Source organism: Polistes fuscatus, unplaced genomic scaffold (assembly GCF_010416935.1).
Source record: "Polistes fuscatus isolate 324 unplaced genomic scaffold, CU_Pfus_HIC Scaffold2, whole genome shotgun sequence".
Taxonomy (NCBI): Eukaryota; Metazoa; Arthropoda; class Insecta; order Hymenoptera; family Vespidae; genus Polistes; species Polistes fuscatus.
In genome coordinates, this window is record NW_025113096.1 from 17,784,630 (window position 1) to 17,799,004 (window position 14,375).

General features: G+C 36.8%; 1 protein-coding gene and 1 long non-coding RNA gene across 3 annotated transcripts; one reads left to right on the plus strand and one right to left on the minus strand.

Annotated features, from left to right (window-relative positions):
• Positions 1 to 26: 26 nt before the first annotated feature.
• On the plus strand, positions 27 to 14,375 carry LOC122516351 (protein 60A). Of its 2 annotated transcripts, XM_043634086.1 has the most exons (7): positions 27 to 890; positions 985 to 1,842; positions 5,716 to 5,902; positions 7,763 to 7,917; positions 12,644 to 12,832; positions 12,945 to 13,021; positions 13,145 to 14,375. In XM_043634086.1, exons 2-7 carry the CDS (start codon positions 1,428 to 1,430, stop codon positions 13,403 to 13,405), a joined length of 1,284 nt encoding a protein of 427 aa, XP_043490021.1. In that variant the 5' UTR covers positions 27 to 890; positions 985 to 1,427; the 3' UTR covers positions 13,406 to 14,375. The 2 variants fall into 2 exon arrangements, with proteins under 2 accessions (XP_043490021.1, XP_043490020.1); XM_043634085.1 differs by having other exon boundaries at positions 27 to 1,842.
• On the minus strand, positions 5,479 to 5,769 carry LOC122516353. The gene is made up of 2 exons (XR_006303554.1): positions 5,657 to 5,769; positions 5,479 to 5,575 (listed from the first exon to the last, which is right to left on the minus strand). It is a non-coding gene; the product is annotated as an uncharacterized LOC122516353 (long non-coding RNA).

Genomic DNA, 14,375 nt, shown 5'->3' on the forward strand with positions numbered 1-14,375 from the left:
CGCTTATTCACTAACCATGATCTCCGATACACGTAGAGTCGGATGATATTGTTGCTGAACACCGCCTACTTCTTCGACAGGGGCGGTCCTATCACTATGACGCAGGAACGTACAAATATTTTCGAGGATTTTTAATAACAATCGTCCGAAACATCTTGTTTCGTTATATTTTCAAGATTATCTATATAAACACGTTGAGCAAGAAAATAGATCTTGTAATGATTAGATATTTCTTTCTTTTCAAAAACCTATTATTTTTTCTACTTACAATTAGATTGACTAATAGTACTATAGCTACGTTGTTGTTATTTTTTGTTTAGAATTGTCACAATTATCGACGCGCATTCATTTCCACGAGATTCAATGTTTACACTGTTTTTGTAGTAATAAACTTTAGTAATAAACTCCACTCGGTATTGCGTTATTATGTACTTATTGTCCACAAATATCTAAGTGATCTGCACGTACGTAGGTAATTAAAATGAATCTGATTATGTAATAGTTTATAACTAACAATAAGTTCAGAGAGAAAGTAATATAGGAGGATATGATGAAAAAAAATTTAGAAAATTGAAAAGCAGGGTCGAGTATCGAGTTGGTACGGATCTGGGAGGCGGTGGTAAAACCCTCACGGAGGAAAGTAGTAGCGAGAACGAGGAGGTGCATGGAACATCGTACGACATACCGCACGGTACGGGACGGCACGAACGGGACGGGACGAGACGGGACGGGACGGGCCCGGGACGGCACATTGTACGGACTAGCAGACAAACTGACTACTGCTTTGGCACTGGCATCGCGGGAGTCGACGGTAGTAGCAGTGACGGCGGCAGCAGTGGCAGTGTTTGCTCATCGGTTCTCATCGAGAGTTCGAGCCAAGTGTGCTCGAGGTAGGACCGAACTGTTTAGTAAATGTCTCGAATCCTGGCGAATTATCACCGCGTGCGCGCTTCTATACACCTTATTTTTTTCTTTTCAAATTAGGATAAATTGTGAAAAGCTATTCAAAAGGATTCGTGTGATCTTTGGATTCATAATTTCATCGAGTTACGTTAAGATTGAACAAGTCAAGTACGATAAACTTCATTTCAATCGATCCGCGCTGCGCTGTGTTGCGCCGCGCGGATCCTCGAAGATCCTTCGAGGAGAGTTTTTGCGCTGGCGTCGTTGTTGGTCGTGTCTTATAAAGATAAAAAGCAATTGGGGAAGAAAGAAAAACAAAGAGAAAGGGACGAGAACGATTAAGATAAACGATTGCAACGGTGTTGAGGACAACGAGGAGCACAGTAAAGCTGACGACGACGACGACGACGATTACGACGAAGACGACAAAGACGACGAAGACGAAAGTGTCGTGGCAGTGGTGGTGGTGGTGGTGGTGCTGGAGGCGGGAGGGTGACCTCCGGCCAGAGCTCGTCGACGACGAGATGTTATCACGCCGTCTCGCGCCGATCTTGATCCTCGCGACGATCCTCAGCGAATTAACGACGAGCGGCTGTGGTGAGAGGATGAGCGGACTTTACGTTGATAATGGTTTTGATCAGACGATCGTACACAGGGTCGTTAGCCAGAGAGAAAAACGCGAAGTTGAGCACGAGATATTAAATCTGCTCGGATTACCTGATAGACCAAGGAACACAGCAGCAAGGCCACCTCAAATCAAGAGATCTGCACCAAAATTTCTTCTCGACATTTACAAGAATGCACTTGGCGAAGATGAAGACGACAGCCAAGGATCGATTGCCGATCAACAGCATAGAGCTGGAGGAGAGTTCGATCTTACTGGTCAAGATCTCAGGGCCATCGACCAGAGCGACGTCATCATGACCTTTGCTGCGCATAGTGAGTGATTATTCTCTTCGGGGATGGGGTATACACGGGCAGAGTGAAGAAGAGAAGAGAAAGAAAGAGAGAGAGAGAGGTAGAGAGAGAGAGAGAGAGAGAGTGAGAGGGAGAATGAGAGAAAGGGAGAGACTGACTACTCGCGATTCTGCGTGATTCCTTGCCATACTTGTCCGAATACGCGCATGGATAAACCCGTGGTAAAAGGAGAAAAATCATAGACGAAAACTTCGCGCACTTTTCGCTTTTTATTTGATTTTTATCAACGTATATAATCAGATACTATTCTATCTCGTCTATTTTCTTTTTCGTTTTCTTATTTGACCATAGATCAGATGCTTCTTCCTTTTCATTTAGTTCCTACTCGTCATATTGTGACGTCTCAATTATCTCGATATAATATATCACCTATTTGATTAAAGTAGGGTAGAATCTATCTACGATGTCTTCAAAGACTTTCTCATAAAGCTGATCTTCTGAAATGAATGAAAGAAAAACAGAAGAGGTAGAGAAGGAAATGCATTTACGTTGTTCAAAGTAGAGATTGTGAACCTCGCTCACGACGTATTCCGAAACTCGTTTACGAACCCGTTCTTCGTGAATCTATGTTCTCGTAGAAACAGACTGAGAGGTAACGAGTATTAACTAGTTGTGTTTATAGTCATTTTATTTCACAAAGTTTGTTCATTTGATCAAACATTTGGCATTCATATCACAATATGAATATTTTGTCAAGGATTCTAGCGATTGTCAGATTTACCGTTCCTCGTATTTAACAGTTATTTTGGTAACACTTGTAATACGAAGCGGAAGCAGAAAGTCCAAAAGTCTTCATTACTTTCTTCGATTTCGACGTTAACAAATGTATGAAACTCGTCGTCTCGAGGTACTTTCTATTTGCTAAGATTCTCCTGTTATCGTGACACTTTACAACCGATTAATTTTCGATCTATCGTCGATGTGTATCTACATATCTATATATATTATACATATAGGTACACATATACAAATACATTCGCTCGAATTTATTCGATTTTAATGAATCTATACATTATAGAAAATTTCTTTTTCAATTCGATAAGCTTCGACGAGAACGAATGAAAATTGATAAAGGTATATGCATCGATGCTATTTCTTCATTTTTTCTATTCAAAGATAAGATATTGAAGCGACAATAGAAAGTGCTTAAATTAACAACCGAAAAATGCAAGTTTTCTTCTTTCATGAAGAAAGGAAGAGGAAGTCTACACGATTGGTTGTCTAAGAACGACATCGACAAGGAATTCGATCTTGGTTTTGTGATCAGGCTTACGTGGTCGAACGTGAGAGGTCAGTTTCTAGTGTGGAACTTGGTATCCTTCGCAAAGAACACGGTTGGACTTCTCGGAAACTTCTTCTTCGTCCATGTCCTCTCTCTCTCTCTCTATATATATATATATCTGTCTGTTTGTCTGTCTGTCTGTCTGTCTATCTGTCTGCCTCTCTTTCTCTCTTTTTCTCTTTCTATCTCTCTCTTCTCGCCTCTCTCTATCTCCCTGACGTTGCCGTCTCTACCGTGGCTCGCGTTGAGAAACGTTCTAGGCTTTTCGACGTGATATGCGGCATGCATATAAATTGATACCCATAAGGCTATAACCATAACTTATTCGACATATGTATCCAACCCAATACTGGGAACTCTGAATGTCCGATAAAAACGTACATAAATTAAATCGCGTTATTACGTTATACAACTACCAGACCATTTTAATTAATTGCCCTGCCTCGAGTCTTTCTCTTTTCCTTACTTTTCGTTGCTATACTAACATGCCAATAACAATTAGAATCTAGAGATAAATGTATATATAATTAGAAAGCAACAATTGTAGATGTAAAACAACGTTCTCCTCATTTAAAGATCGTGATCGAGCTATCGCGTTTTTTAATTAAAGTCATTCGCAAAAATAACTGTTTAAGTGGAAGTTCTTCTTTTTTTGATTCTCTAACTTTTCGGCTGAATCTGTTCGATTTATGATCCGTGTCTGAATAAATTCATAAAGTCCTTCGGAGATTTGTAGGCATAGTCATCGATAATTAAGTACCATGCCGACTCAAGGCCGTACGATCTCTACTTTCAAAAATATTATCAAGAATATCACACCTATAGTTACTAAATACAATAATTTCTTTGATCGATTGATTTGAAAGAAGGAAGAAAAAACGTTTTGGATTGGTAATAAAATAGATATAAAAACATCTTGATACACGTGCGCCTCATTACAATATATTATCTATAGTTTCTCCATCGCCTTTCTCTTTATTCTTTTTACTTGTTCTCTTTCCTTTGGTCATGGGTATCCCCGTTGGGAAGACGAGTCAATATCTCTCTTTCCCCACGTGAAGCCGCGGGCAGGTAAAAATGTCTCAACTTGGGTGCCTATGTTCATCCCGGATAGTTCTTTTGCTCCTTTCTTCTTCAAGACCATTCTCTTTCTCCTCTCTTCGTCTCTTCCTCCCACGACTATCTGTCTTTTACCAAAGGCGGCTCTGTCTTGTCCGAGAGGCAACGAAAGAGAGAGAAAAGCATTTGGCAAAGAAGAAGACAAAATCTAGAAGAAATAGATAGATGGACCTATCCGGTTTTTTGTCGAGGTTGAAAAGTAGTGAATGTAAAGCGATGATTTTACGATAGGACTAATGGCTCGGATCGACCATTAGATTATTTAGGATTCTATTTGACTCGAACAAGTTCCAATAACGTCATAAAATAATGTCTAAAATTTTTTCAAAGGGGAATTAAATGATTGCTAATTAGAGCAAAAGATAGAGTAGATATGCAAAAGGAGAAAATAAGAAAAATAAGAAATATAAATTTGGAAGGGGAGGATAGGATATACGAAGAAGGATGTACTCTTTCTCGTACTTCCTTGTAGTCAGTTGTCGGACGATGATGCGTTTGTATGTAAGAGAAGTTGGATGAAGCTGTGGGAGGGTGGAGGAGTCCAAGTGGGATGGAATAGAGTGGAATGGACGGGTACGGAGAGGGTAAAAAAGAAAAGTCCACCGTTGGCGTGGAGCGGTCCAGAATGGACTCGAGCTATTCGGGACCACCCCGAGTGCCAGGGGTCCAACCTCGCTCGCAGCAATCAGGTGCCGTTGGAATGCGACCGTTCGAGAAAAACAAAACAAATTTTTATGCCTTCGTCTGTTCCCCGCCCCTCTTAAGACCCATCTCTTAAGGCTCTTCTTCCTTCTTTTCTACCTCCCCAATTCCGATGAGAGAAACATTAAGCATTACTTAGGCTTCTTCCTCTCTGGCCGTCGTCAGAGAAAGAAAGAGAATCCTCTTTCTCTCCTTCTCTTCTTCTCTTCTCTTTCAGCTTGAAGGGTAGTCTCTAGCTGCGGTTGCTTTGACGCTAGAAAAAAAGATGATTTCACGCTGCGAATTGTCTACGGCTCGTTCCAAAGATCCTCCTTTACGAGAATAGCCCTTATCGATCTTTTAAAAAAGCTTTTCTCTTGGAGATATATCCTCTTTGTCGGTATATCCACAAAATATAACTGACCCACTTATTGAAATTCTTCTGTTCTAGCGGAATTTGTTCAAAGGTTCGATTTGATCTTTCTATTCTTCGATCTTTCTCATTTTTGTTCGACTTGACATGACTCATAGGAAAAACGTTTAAATAGATTCTTTTGGGAAAATTTGTTTTTCTAGGAATCGTAAATGGCCTCTTTTCAACTGTCAGCTTATCTGGAAGGACAGAAGCTTTCGTAGTTTAGTAGATAAGGAGTAGAAACTAATTGCCTCGGAACGAACCCATCGTAAATTTACCTTCCATGCGGTGACCGTCGTTGAAACGACTTAATGAAAGTGCTTTTTTCTATTCGCAGATCATCACGTTCCTGGCGTGAGACACGAGCGCGGAAAAAGACTTTGGTTCGATGTCTCGGATATTCCACCCGAAGAACACATAATCGGCGCTGAATTAAGACTTTATCAAAGCATAGACGCGAAAAGTCGAAGAAATCGTGGATCTTACATGATTACGGCATATCGAGTTCTAAGAAGTGAAGATGGGTAAGCAAGCCTTAGGATTGAAATCTCTTTCTCTTTCTTTTTCTTTCTATCTCGTCACTCTTATGCAGTAAACAATTTATCTGAAAAAAAAAACAAGAGCTATTTAATTTGAGTGAAGCGAGTATTGGTGGTTTCTGATATCGTCATCGCAGCCCTAATTAGGCGGTTTTCAAGCTAGTGAAAAAATGTTAGGTATTTTTGTTCTACCTGTGAGAAAGCATCGAGGAACCATCCATAGTTTTTCTTTCTTCTTATCTTTTTTTTTCATTTTTTATCTGTCTGATTAGTATCCAAAGTTTCGTCGAAGGTACGAATGATCGCACGGATCGTTTCTCGATTTCTTTATCAATATATTTTAGTAGGAGAAAATATAGAGTGAATACAGGGAGATCGAGATGGAATCAAATTTGATGTAGTAGGGTATCCGCATGATAGGTTGAACAATCGGGTCGATTATTTGCTTCTTCCGAGAGAGAGAAAACTTCTAACGAGAATGGCGACGGTGTGTCTAAGCCCGTTATCACTCTCCCTCCCTCCTCTAATGGTACCACCACAGACTTTGATACTACGACCTGACCGATATACAGGCTCTGACAGGAAACACTATTCCGTAAATTGAGGTAAATTAGCTGTGGAGACGACAGACTCCAGGCAAGGAGTTAAGAATGCGAGTTACTTGCTGTGCCTACGCAGTTAGACACACGCAGTTCCTCTGTCTCCACCTCTACCTCCTACTCTTTCCTCTTCTTCTTCGTTTCCCTCGATGCGTCACGCATCCTTTTCTTCCTATTTCTTTTCCTTCATCTACTTGAAACTTTTTTCGAGACAAGTTGGCGACTCGGCTTTTATACGCTCAGGTTTCTACAATATAAATGTTCTGTCAGACACGAGACGCAACCACGTGCTCTCCGTTCTGTCTCTTGTTGACAAATTAACAAAATTAATCAAATTCGAGATTCAATCGAATGTATACATAAGTTTATATCTACATTGTATATAAGTAGGTATATATATATATATATAGGTATATAATCAACAGGCCTATCTTGTTTAAGAATCGATGTTCCTACAATCGTTTTCTCCACATAATTCACTCTTCGGGAAGCGGCTAATCATACACCGATGCGAAACAATTTACATTCATTTCAACTTTCAACAATTTTCCAAACGATGATAGGTATGATGATCGCAACAAGTGAATGAGCCAGCTTTGCGAATTGATGCAAACTCGTTTACGTAAGCTAGGCTAGCCGATAGATTTTTTAGCTGATAAATCCGATCATTTGCGTTCGTGCGGAAGGAATGTTATTTGAAACGCAATAATTATCGTGAGAAGAGACGAACGTGACGAGATAACTTATTGTTCGTATGGCATGCATATACATACCTATACCTAGACTCATATCTATACACTGTATATATGTATTACGTACGAAGAAATAATTATTTGAACTGGACCGATGGCATTCGTCTCGACGAAAAAATCTAAAAATCTTTTCTCATTATTCGAAGTATTGACGGTGCTTTAAAGATTAGCAAATATTTCTAATAATACGTATCGGTACGATTTTACACATACTTATTATTAGTAGATTACTAGTAAGACATATTTATCGCTGCCTCTATCTATTTGTCTTATTCTCTTTTTCTTTCTCTTCTCTCTCGCTCATTATTTGCTTTTTTTCTAATTATGCGCAGGCATGTTAATTATCTCTTCACGAATCTAAATCTGACGCAAAACGTGCTTCTTAGTTGTCGATGACAAAGCAGATTATGTATTAATGCCTTGTTAAAGATAGCGAGCAGTCGACGACACTACTTTATTTAAGAGTTTATTAATGTAATATTATATATTTTTAGATCACGGGAATTGCAATATGTTGACGCGATAAACACCACAGTAGAAAAAGAAGGATGGTTGACATTAAATGTTAGCAAACCTCTTTCACATTGGGTGAATAACCCCAATGAAAATCGAGGATTGTACCTTTCAGTTCATCTTGCTGATCATTCTGGTAAGTTTGTGCTTACTTTTACTACAAACAACTATTTTTCGAAGCATATTCGATAGAACTTGTTTTGTTCTATTTGTACGACCAATTAATTCCCCGATTTTAGATACATGAAAGACAAGGTCGTAAGAAAAGTGGAAATGTTATAAAACATTGAAACGGTTACATAGATCGTAAAAATGAAGGCTTCTAATAAGAAAAAACGATATTAACTACGAAAAGGTTAAGGGAGGAGAATAATCCACATGTTTACATATAAATAATCATAATGCGAAATTCACACGTGCTTAAACACGTACGCGTTATGCTCGCACAGATGCGTTATATAATATGCATTAAGCAATACAGCTCGTAGTTAATAAGTTCTCCAATAAGGATCAGAAGTTCGACGCGGTTAATTCTGAATCTCGTCCCCATAGACCTGACTCGAATAATCCTGAGCTAACTCTGAGCTCGATCATACTCTGAGCTAAAAATGCATAAGAATGATTTCTCGAAGATACATTGTTGCAAGTTCTTACTCCCATTTTGACACGAGTTTCTTTCTCTTTCTTTCTTCTTTCCATTTCTCTTACGCGAGACTATTAAGATCTATCAATAATTCAAACAAATCAAAACTATAAGTCATCCAAAAGACCTCATTTGTCGTATCATTTTCGAAAAAAACAAGCATTGATTGGGAAAGAAATTTTTATCGATTTCTTCAGTGAAATGTAATAAGTCATTGATTCAACAAAATTTTCAAGAAAAACACATTTCTTCCATTATTCGTACGAATGCAGTTTTGACATGATTTCAGAAGTAATTAAAGCTTCTTTCTATAAATGATTGGTAAAAGAGTTGATATCTGTTTGCTTTCTTTCGTCATTGAGATTGATCTCGAGTTAAAGACGTGGAAAGATAGATAGATGGTGTAAAACTAGATAGTACTATAACTTTGACTATAAATCTAATTTTGTCACTGAATGTCAGATGAGATCATGAATAGTGAAATGAAAGACAATTTTTCTTTATTTATTTGTAATATTCGAAAAACTTTTTTGATTCATTTTCGAATGGTTTTGTAAATCTTATCATGCTAATTGTTAAAATAATTTAAAATTGAATTTTAAGAATTCGATTACTCTCACTTTAGATTGATTAGATTCTTTTCTCAGAATCTAATCAATCAAATATTTATTAACGTATAACGATAACTTATTCCGTCGAGAGATCGATCTATTTCAAAAGTGATAGTAGGTGACATTAATAATAAATCTCTTATTGGTAATATACGATCGGGACCTATTTGTTGATATAACGATATCCTCGAGAATATATAAATATATTATATGTTTCAAGCAAAGTAGCTGGAACCATTTGATGAACGTCTCGTACGCGATTACTCGTGTGTGCGTAGAGTTTGTTGTTTGCCGCGCCTAGATCATTTTGTTGCTTGTTTCTTTCTTCCCGTACCCTCTTACTAGTCTCTCCCTCGGTCTCCCATAACTCTCTCTCTCTCTCTCTCTTTCTCTTTCTCTTTGATACGCGCACACGTGCACACCGTCTTCCACTTCTCTTGTTCTCAGTACAACCGGTTTACCTTTGATCATTCAATATAAAACACAAGATCGGAGGTATACACTTTCATACAGCATCTTTCCTACACATACGAATTAAGAGAGATACTTGCGTGCGTATGTGTGCACACACGAGTTTCGAGCTACGAGAAGATGAGATATATATATATAGGTGACATTCTTTTTTTATTTTCGCCTAAAGGCACGTTCCTCTTACAACACGTATTTACTTACCTACGAATATTTATACACGCGTTTTCCTCGGACAATTTTCCTTGTGTATTTAGATTTATTAATTAGGTGGCTCCTTCTGGCCTCTGAAATAAAAAGTTTCTTTTATTTTGCAACAAACGAAATTTTTTAGAAAGTGTAGTTAGGCGATGTGATTACGTTCAAAGAACCGTACACATGCTTTTTTGCATATTACACCTACGCATACTCGACGAGAAACATCTCGGTAAAGTTAATGATGCAGCGCGTGATATTTTTTCGTTTATAGACTTATGTAAATATTATTTGATTTATTTCATTGTATAACTGATGACAATACCTTTATTATTCTTTCTTGGATTTATTTTTAAGTGTTATCGAAGTACAAAACGATTAGTCACCTGAAAGGGTTGACGGTGAAGATACGAACCATTTTAGGGTTTGGCTTTTGAAACATATTTAAGATTCATATCAATAACAGTAAATGATATGTATTATTACATAATATATATTATATTTGAATATAATATATAATATATAGGTTCGACACCAACCGAAATGATTGTTGTTATTTCAAACTCGCGAAGAGTATTGCCTATGAATGATAACATTAATAGATATGTTCTTTTGGACAAAGATCTAAGATTATTTTCGTTTTCTAGAATTACGGGACATTTATCTATCCGAATAGACTTCTAATTGTAACGATTTTGAGAATCACTTTTCCAAATCGTCAGAGTAGAGTTTTCTCCTCAATGTAATAGGAAGTGAGAGGAGTTTTGATCGAGTAAAGTAAAGTGGAACAGAGTGCAGTAGCAGCAACAGATGTCTTATAATCGTCGCATTCCACGACGTACATTTTTCGTGTACGATGTCGGCATATAAACGCGACCGTTCGTATTATATAGAATCTATTCGTCGTAATCTCTACTATTATTTTCTATTTTTCTGCATTTCTCAAATGAACAACGATGTATATTTGATGTCATCCAATAATTATGTAAATGTACAGAACGTTCATTGCGAATGAATTATTATATCTTTATATATCATGTGAAAGAAATGTGTTGAAAATAAGAAATAAATCCATGTGAGATTTGTGCGAGCGTAACTCTAAAGCCATCGTTCTATAACGGCATCATTCGTCGCGATCACGGTGGCAGGTGACCGCTGCAATCATGGCAAAATGCGCGTTCTTGCGGACCAATATACTAGCTTTCTCGGACTTCTCCGTACGACCGAGAGAACTCGTAAGAAGTAAGGATCATTTGCATACACGCCTGCCTGGAGCAATGCCTACCTGGAGCAATGCCTGCCTGGAGAGTCATCGGTGTAATCTCTTTCGCCAGTCCGCGCCTCAAGGGAATGGTCTCTTCTGCTTTTTCTTTTATTTCCCCTTTCCTTCTCGTGGCGAACGAGAGAGACGAAGAAAAAGAAAAGAAAGAAAAAGGAAAAAAAGAGAAGGGAAGGGAAGATTCTTACACTCAACGAATCCGACGAAATGCGTTTCGTATTTTACAAAATTTTGTCGTACGAATAGAATTCAACTACCTATATGTGTATTCGATCTTTCACAAATTTTTATGCAGTTCTTGTAGAATTGTAGAATTTCACTGTATTACATATGTTATATGCTCGCCAGATGATAGAGCAATGAAATTGGTTCACCTTTGGACATATGTTTGCATAGGTATGCAAGAAATTGTTAATTGGATGTACGAAGGAGATTGATTTTAACGTCGCGTTTCTATGCTTATTGAAAATTTTTCGATGACATAAAAAAAATTTGGTGTGCATGTTAGAAATATTCTTTGTGAGTATTCTGACGGAGAAAGTTCAAGTAGAAGGTATACAAAGTGATACGTGTATATAAGTACATAATACTTACATATGCTTATCTATATTCGAATATGATATATTAGTATCGTATTTTGTTTAGATCCTTTGCATGGGTAAGGAAAATGACATATAATTTCGTATAAATTAGAGAAATTAGAGTAGGTGCCGGAGCAATAAGGAAATTATCTTGCATGCTTATGAAACTGTTAGTGATTCCGCTAAAAATAGCAATAAAGCGTTCTTTTTATGAACGAAACCGTTAAATAAATCATAAGATAGAGTTACACGCATTGATCGTGACACGACTAGTGTAATAAGAACTGATAAATTACTTTAAGGAAATAAACCGCCACTGAATATTCACTATGAAACAATGCTCGGTTTACTGATCAAAGCTATTTAATTATCAGTAATACTATGTGGAATGTCGTTCCACAGTCAAGTTTCTTCAACATTCAATGGCGAAGCCATTACAGGCATTCATGTATAGTATCGATCTTGAAAGATCTTCCTTTCTCCGTTGTTCTCCATTGTTTTCAAGAGGGCAATTCCCTTTCGATCATTACTCGCTGTCGTTATTGAAAATCATCATGGAAAATCAAAACATAAACGGTAGGTAATCGTCGTCTAACGCGCAATCAACGATGCAAACACGCACATATCTAACATATTATATATATCTACTTACGTATATCGTATAATTAAGATATTCTACGTGGCAACGCTACGTTACCTTAATTGCAGGGCTAACATGTTGAGAAACCGCGAACTGTAATCTATAGCGTCAAAGTGAACGGCTCGATAGATATCAGACTGCTTGAGTTAGGTTCGAGATTCTTAAATAGTTAATATTCATGAAGGTTGGCTATTAATAATCTCAGAAGGCAGACCCATTCTAATAAACATACGCTCGAATGTATACGTCGTACATATTTAAGTTGTTGGTATGCATGCATGTAAGCATTCTTTTATAGAGTCAAACGTGCGTTTCTATAAACATTGTCGAAATGAAATAGAAACGATCGATTGCTAATAGCTTGACTTTAATAATAAAAGAAATACATGACTTTAGAGACTTTAGAAAAAGTAGTTGTAATAAAAATAAGGATATTTGTTTCTAGTACACGAAATGAAGCCAGAGGATATTGGTATCGTTGGGTTCAGAGGTGATCCGGACAAGCTACCCTTTATGGTTGGTTACTTTAAAAGTTCTGGCATTAGAGAATCGAAAGTAAGACAAAAACGTGATGCCAGGAGAAAAAAGAAAAGCGAAACGTCTAGCTTGGATTATCGAAATAATCCCTACACCGGTAACTACCATATTTTCATTTCTTCAGTATTAATAGATAGAAATAAATGGATCTAGAGATATTTTAAGTTCCATACTTGAAATCGAATTAAAAATAAATTTAAATATTGCAGATGTTGGCGCGCAATACAACTCGAGAACTTGCAAGATCCAAACACTCTACGTCAGCTTCAGGGATCTTCAGTGGCAGGTAAATAATAAAGAATCGCTCAAGATTATTTTATGCAAAAATTTCTTCTCTTCGTCGATTCGATCTTTGTCAGAAACTTACTTCTTGTTATTTATCGATGAATAATGAATACTGATTTTATAGGACTGGATCATAGCACCGGATGGATACGACGCATATTATTGCAGCGGTGAATGCAATTTTCCCTTGAACGCTCATATGAACGCTACCAATCATGCAATCGTACAGACATTGGTGCATCTCGTAAATCCTGGTAAAGTACCAAAGCCCTGTTGTGCGCCAACAAAACTTTCTGCCATTTCAGTCTTATATTTTCTTGATGAGAGTAACGTTATTTTGAAAAAGTATAAGAATATGGTCGTAAAAAGCTGCGGCTGTCATTGATCATTTCAACTAAATAATTGAAAGATATATTCTTTCAATAGCTGGCGGAGCGCGCTCGCCATTCGGTTTCATAATCGTTCAGTATAGCGGCAACGTATTCGTGACTCGACTATCCGTAGAGCAAAAGTTAGTGACAAAAAATGAAGCCCTATCGAAAAAGTAATAAGACTTTATACAAACTTTGGTTATAGGTATTGTCGAATAAAACAATTTCTTTTTCTTTTCTTCTTCCGAAAATGTACATTTATTTACATATATGTACGAGAAAATATCAATGCAATTATTCCATGTAATTAGACTTATTTATGTTTTTTAGTATATCACGCATTCGAACGATCACGACACATTGTATGTATTTAAGAATATTCTTATCAATTATATCTATATCATAAAGTTATTTAGTATAAGACATTCCATTTTCTAATGATAATTGTTTTACAATCAGAAAACGAAAAATGGATAATTTATTATTATATAATTGCGCGATATTTAAGTTCATTCGCTAATTAACAGTAATTTTTTAACATTATGACGTTTATCTTTTATATTTTTACTGCTTTTATACTGCAACAAAATTCAATATCAGTAGTAATAATGCTCACATAATATGAAAATAATGTGTTCGTTATTATTTACCGATAATTATTTCCAAATAAATATTAGGTGCATTCTATCGCATAAATTACACGGTACAATCATATATATATATATATATATACGTATATATATACACATAGATATAAAATTGGCTCTATCGAACGTCAAAGTGTATGAATGAGATTAAGTTTTTTCTTTTAAGTATTGTGACGTATAAGTGTGCGCAGAGGTAGGTATGTAAATTGAAAAATAATCTAGTTTACATTTATATACGTTCTCGTAATTTTTGTAATGACAATGTAAATATACCGTTGTACATATGTTCAGCAATAATACACATTTCATTGTAAAAAAAAGAAAAAAAGGTCTTTTC

Excerpts from the sequence above, each read along its gene's own strand:
- LOC122516351 (XM_043634085.1), top strand. The coding sequence starts at position 1,428 with ATGTTATCACGCCGTCTCGCGCCGATCTTGATCCTCGCGACGATCCTC. Across the intron at positions 1,843-5,715 it reads CATGACCTTTGCTGCGCATA|ATCATCACGTTCCTGGCGTG; the intron begins GTGAGTGATTAT and ends TTCTATTCGCAG. Across the intron at positions 12,833-12,944 it reads TCGAAATAATCCCTACACCG|ATGTTGGCGCGCAATACAAC; the intron begins GTAACTACCATA and ends TAAATATTGCAG.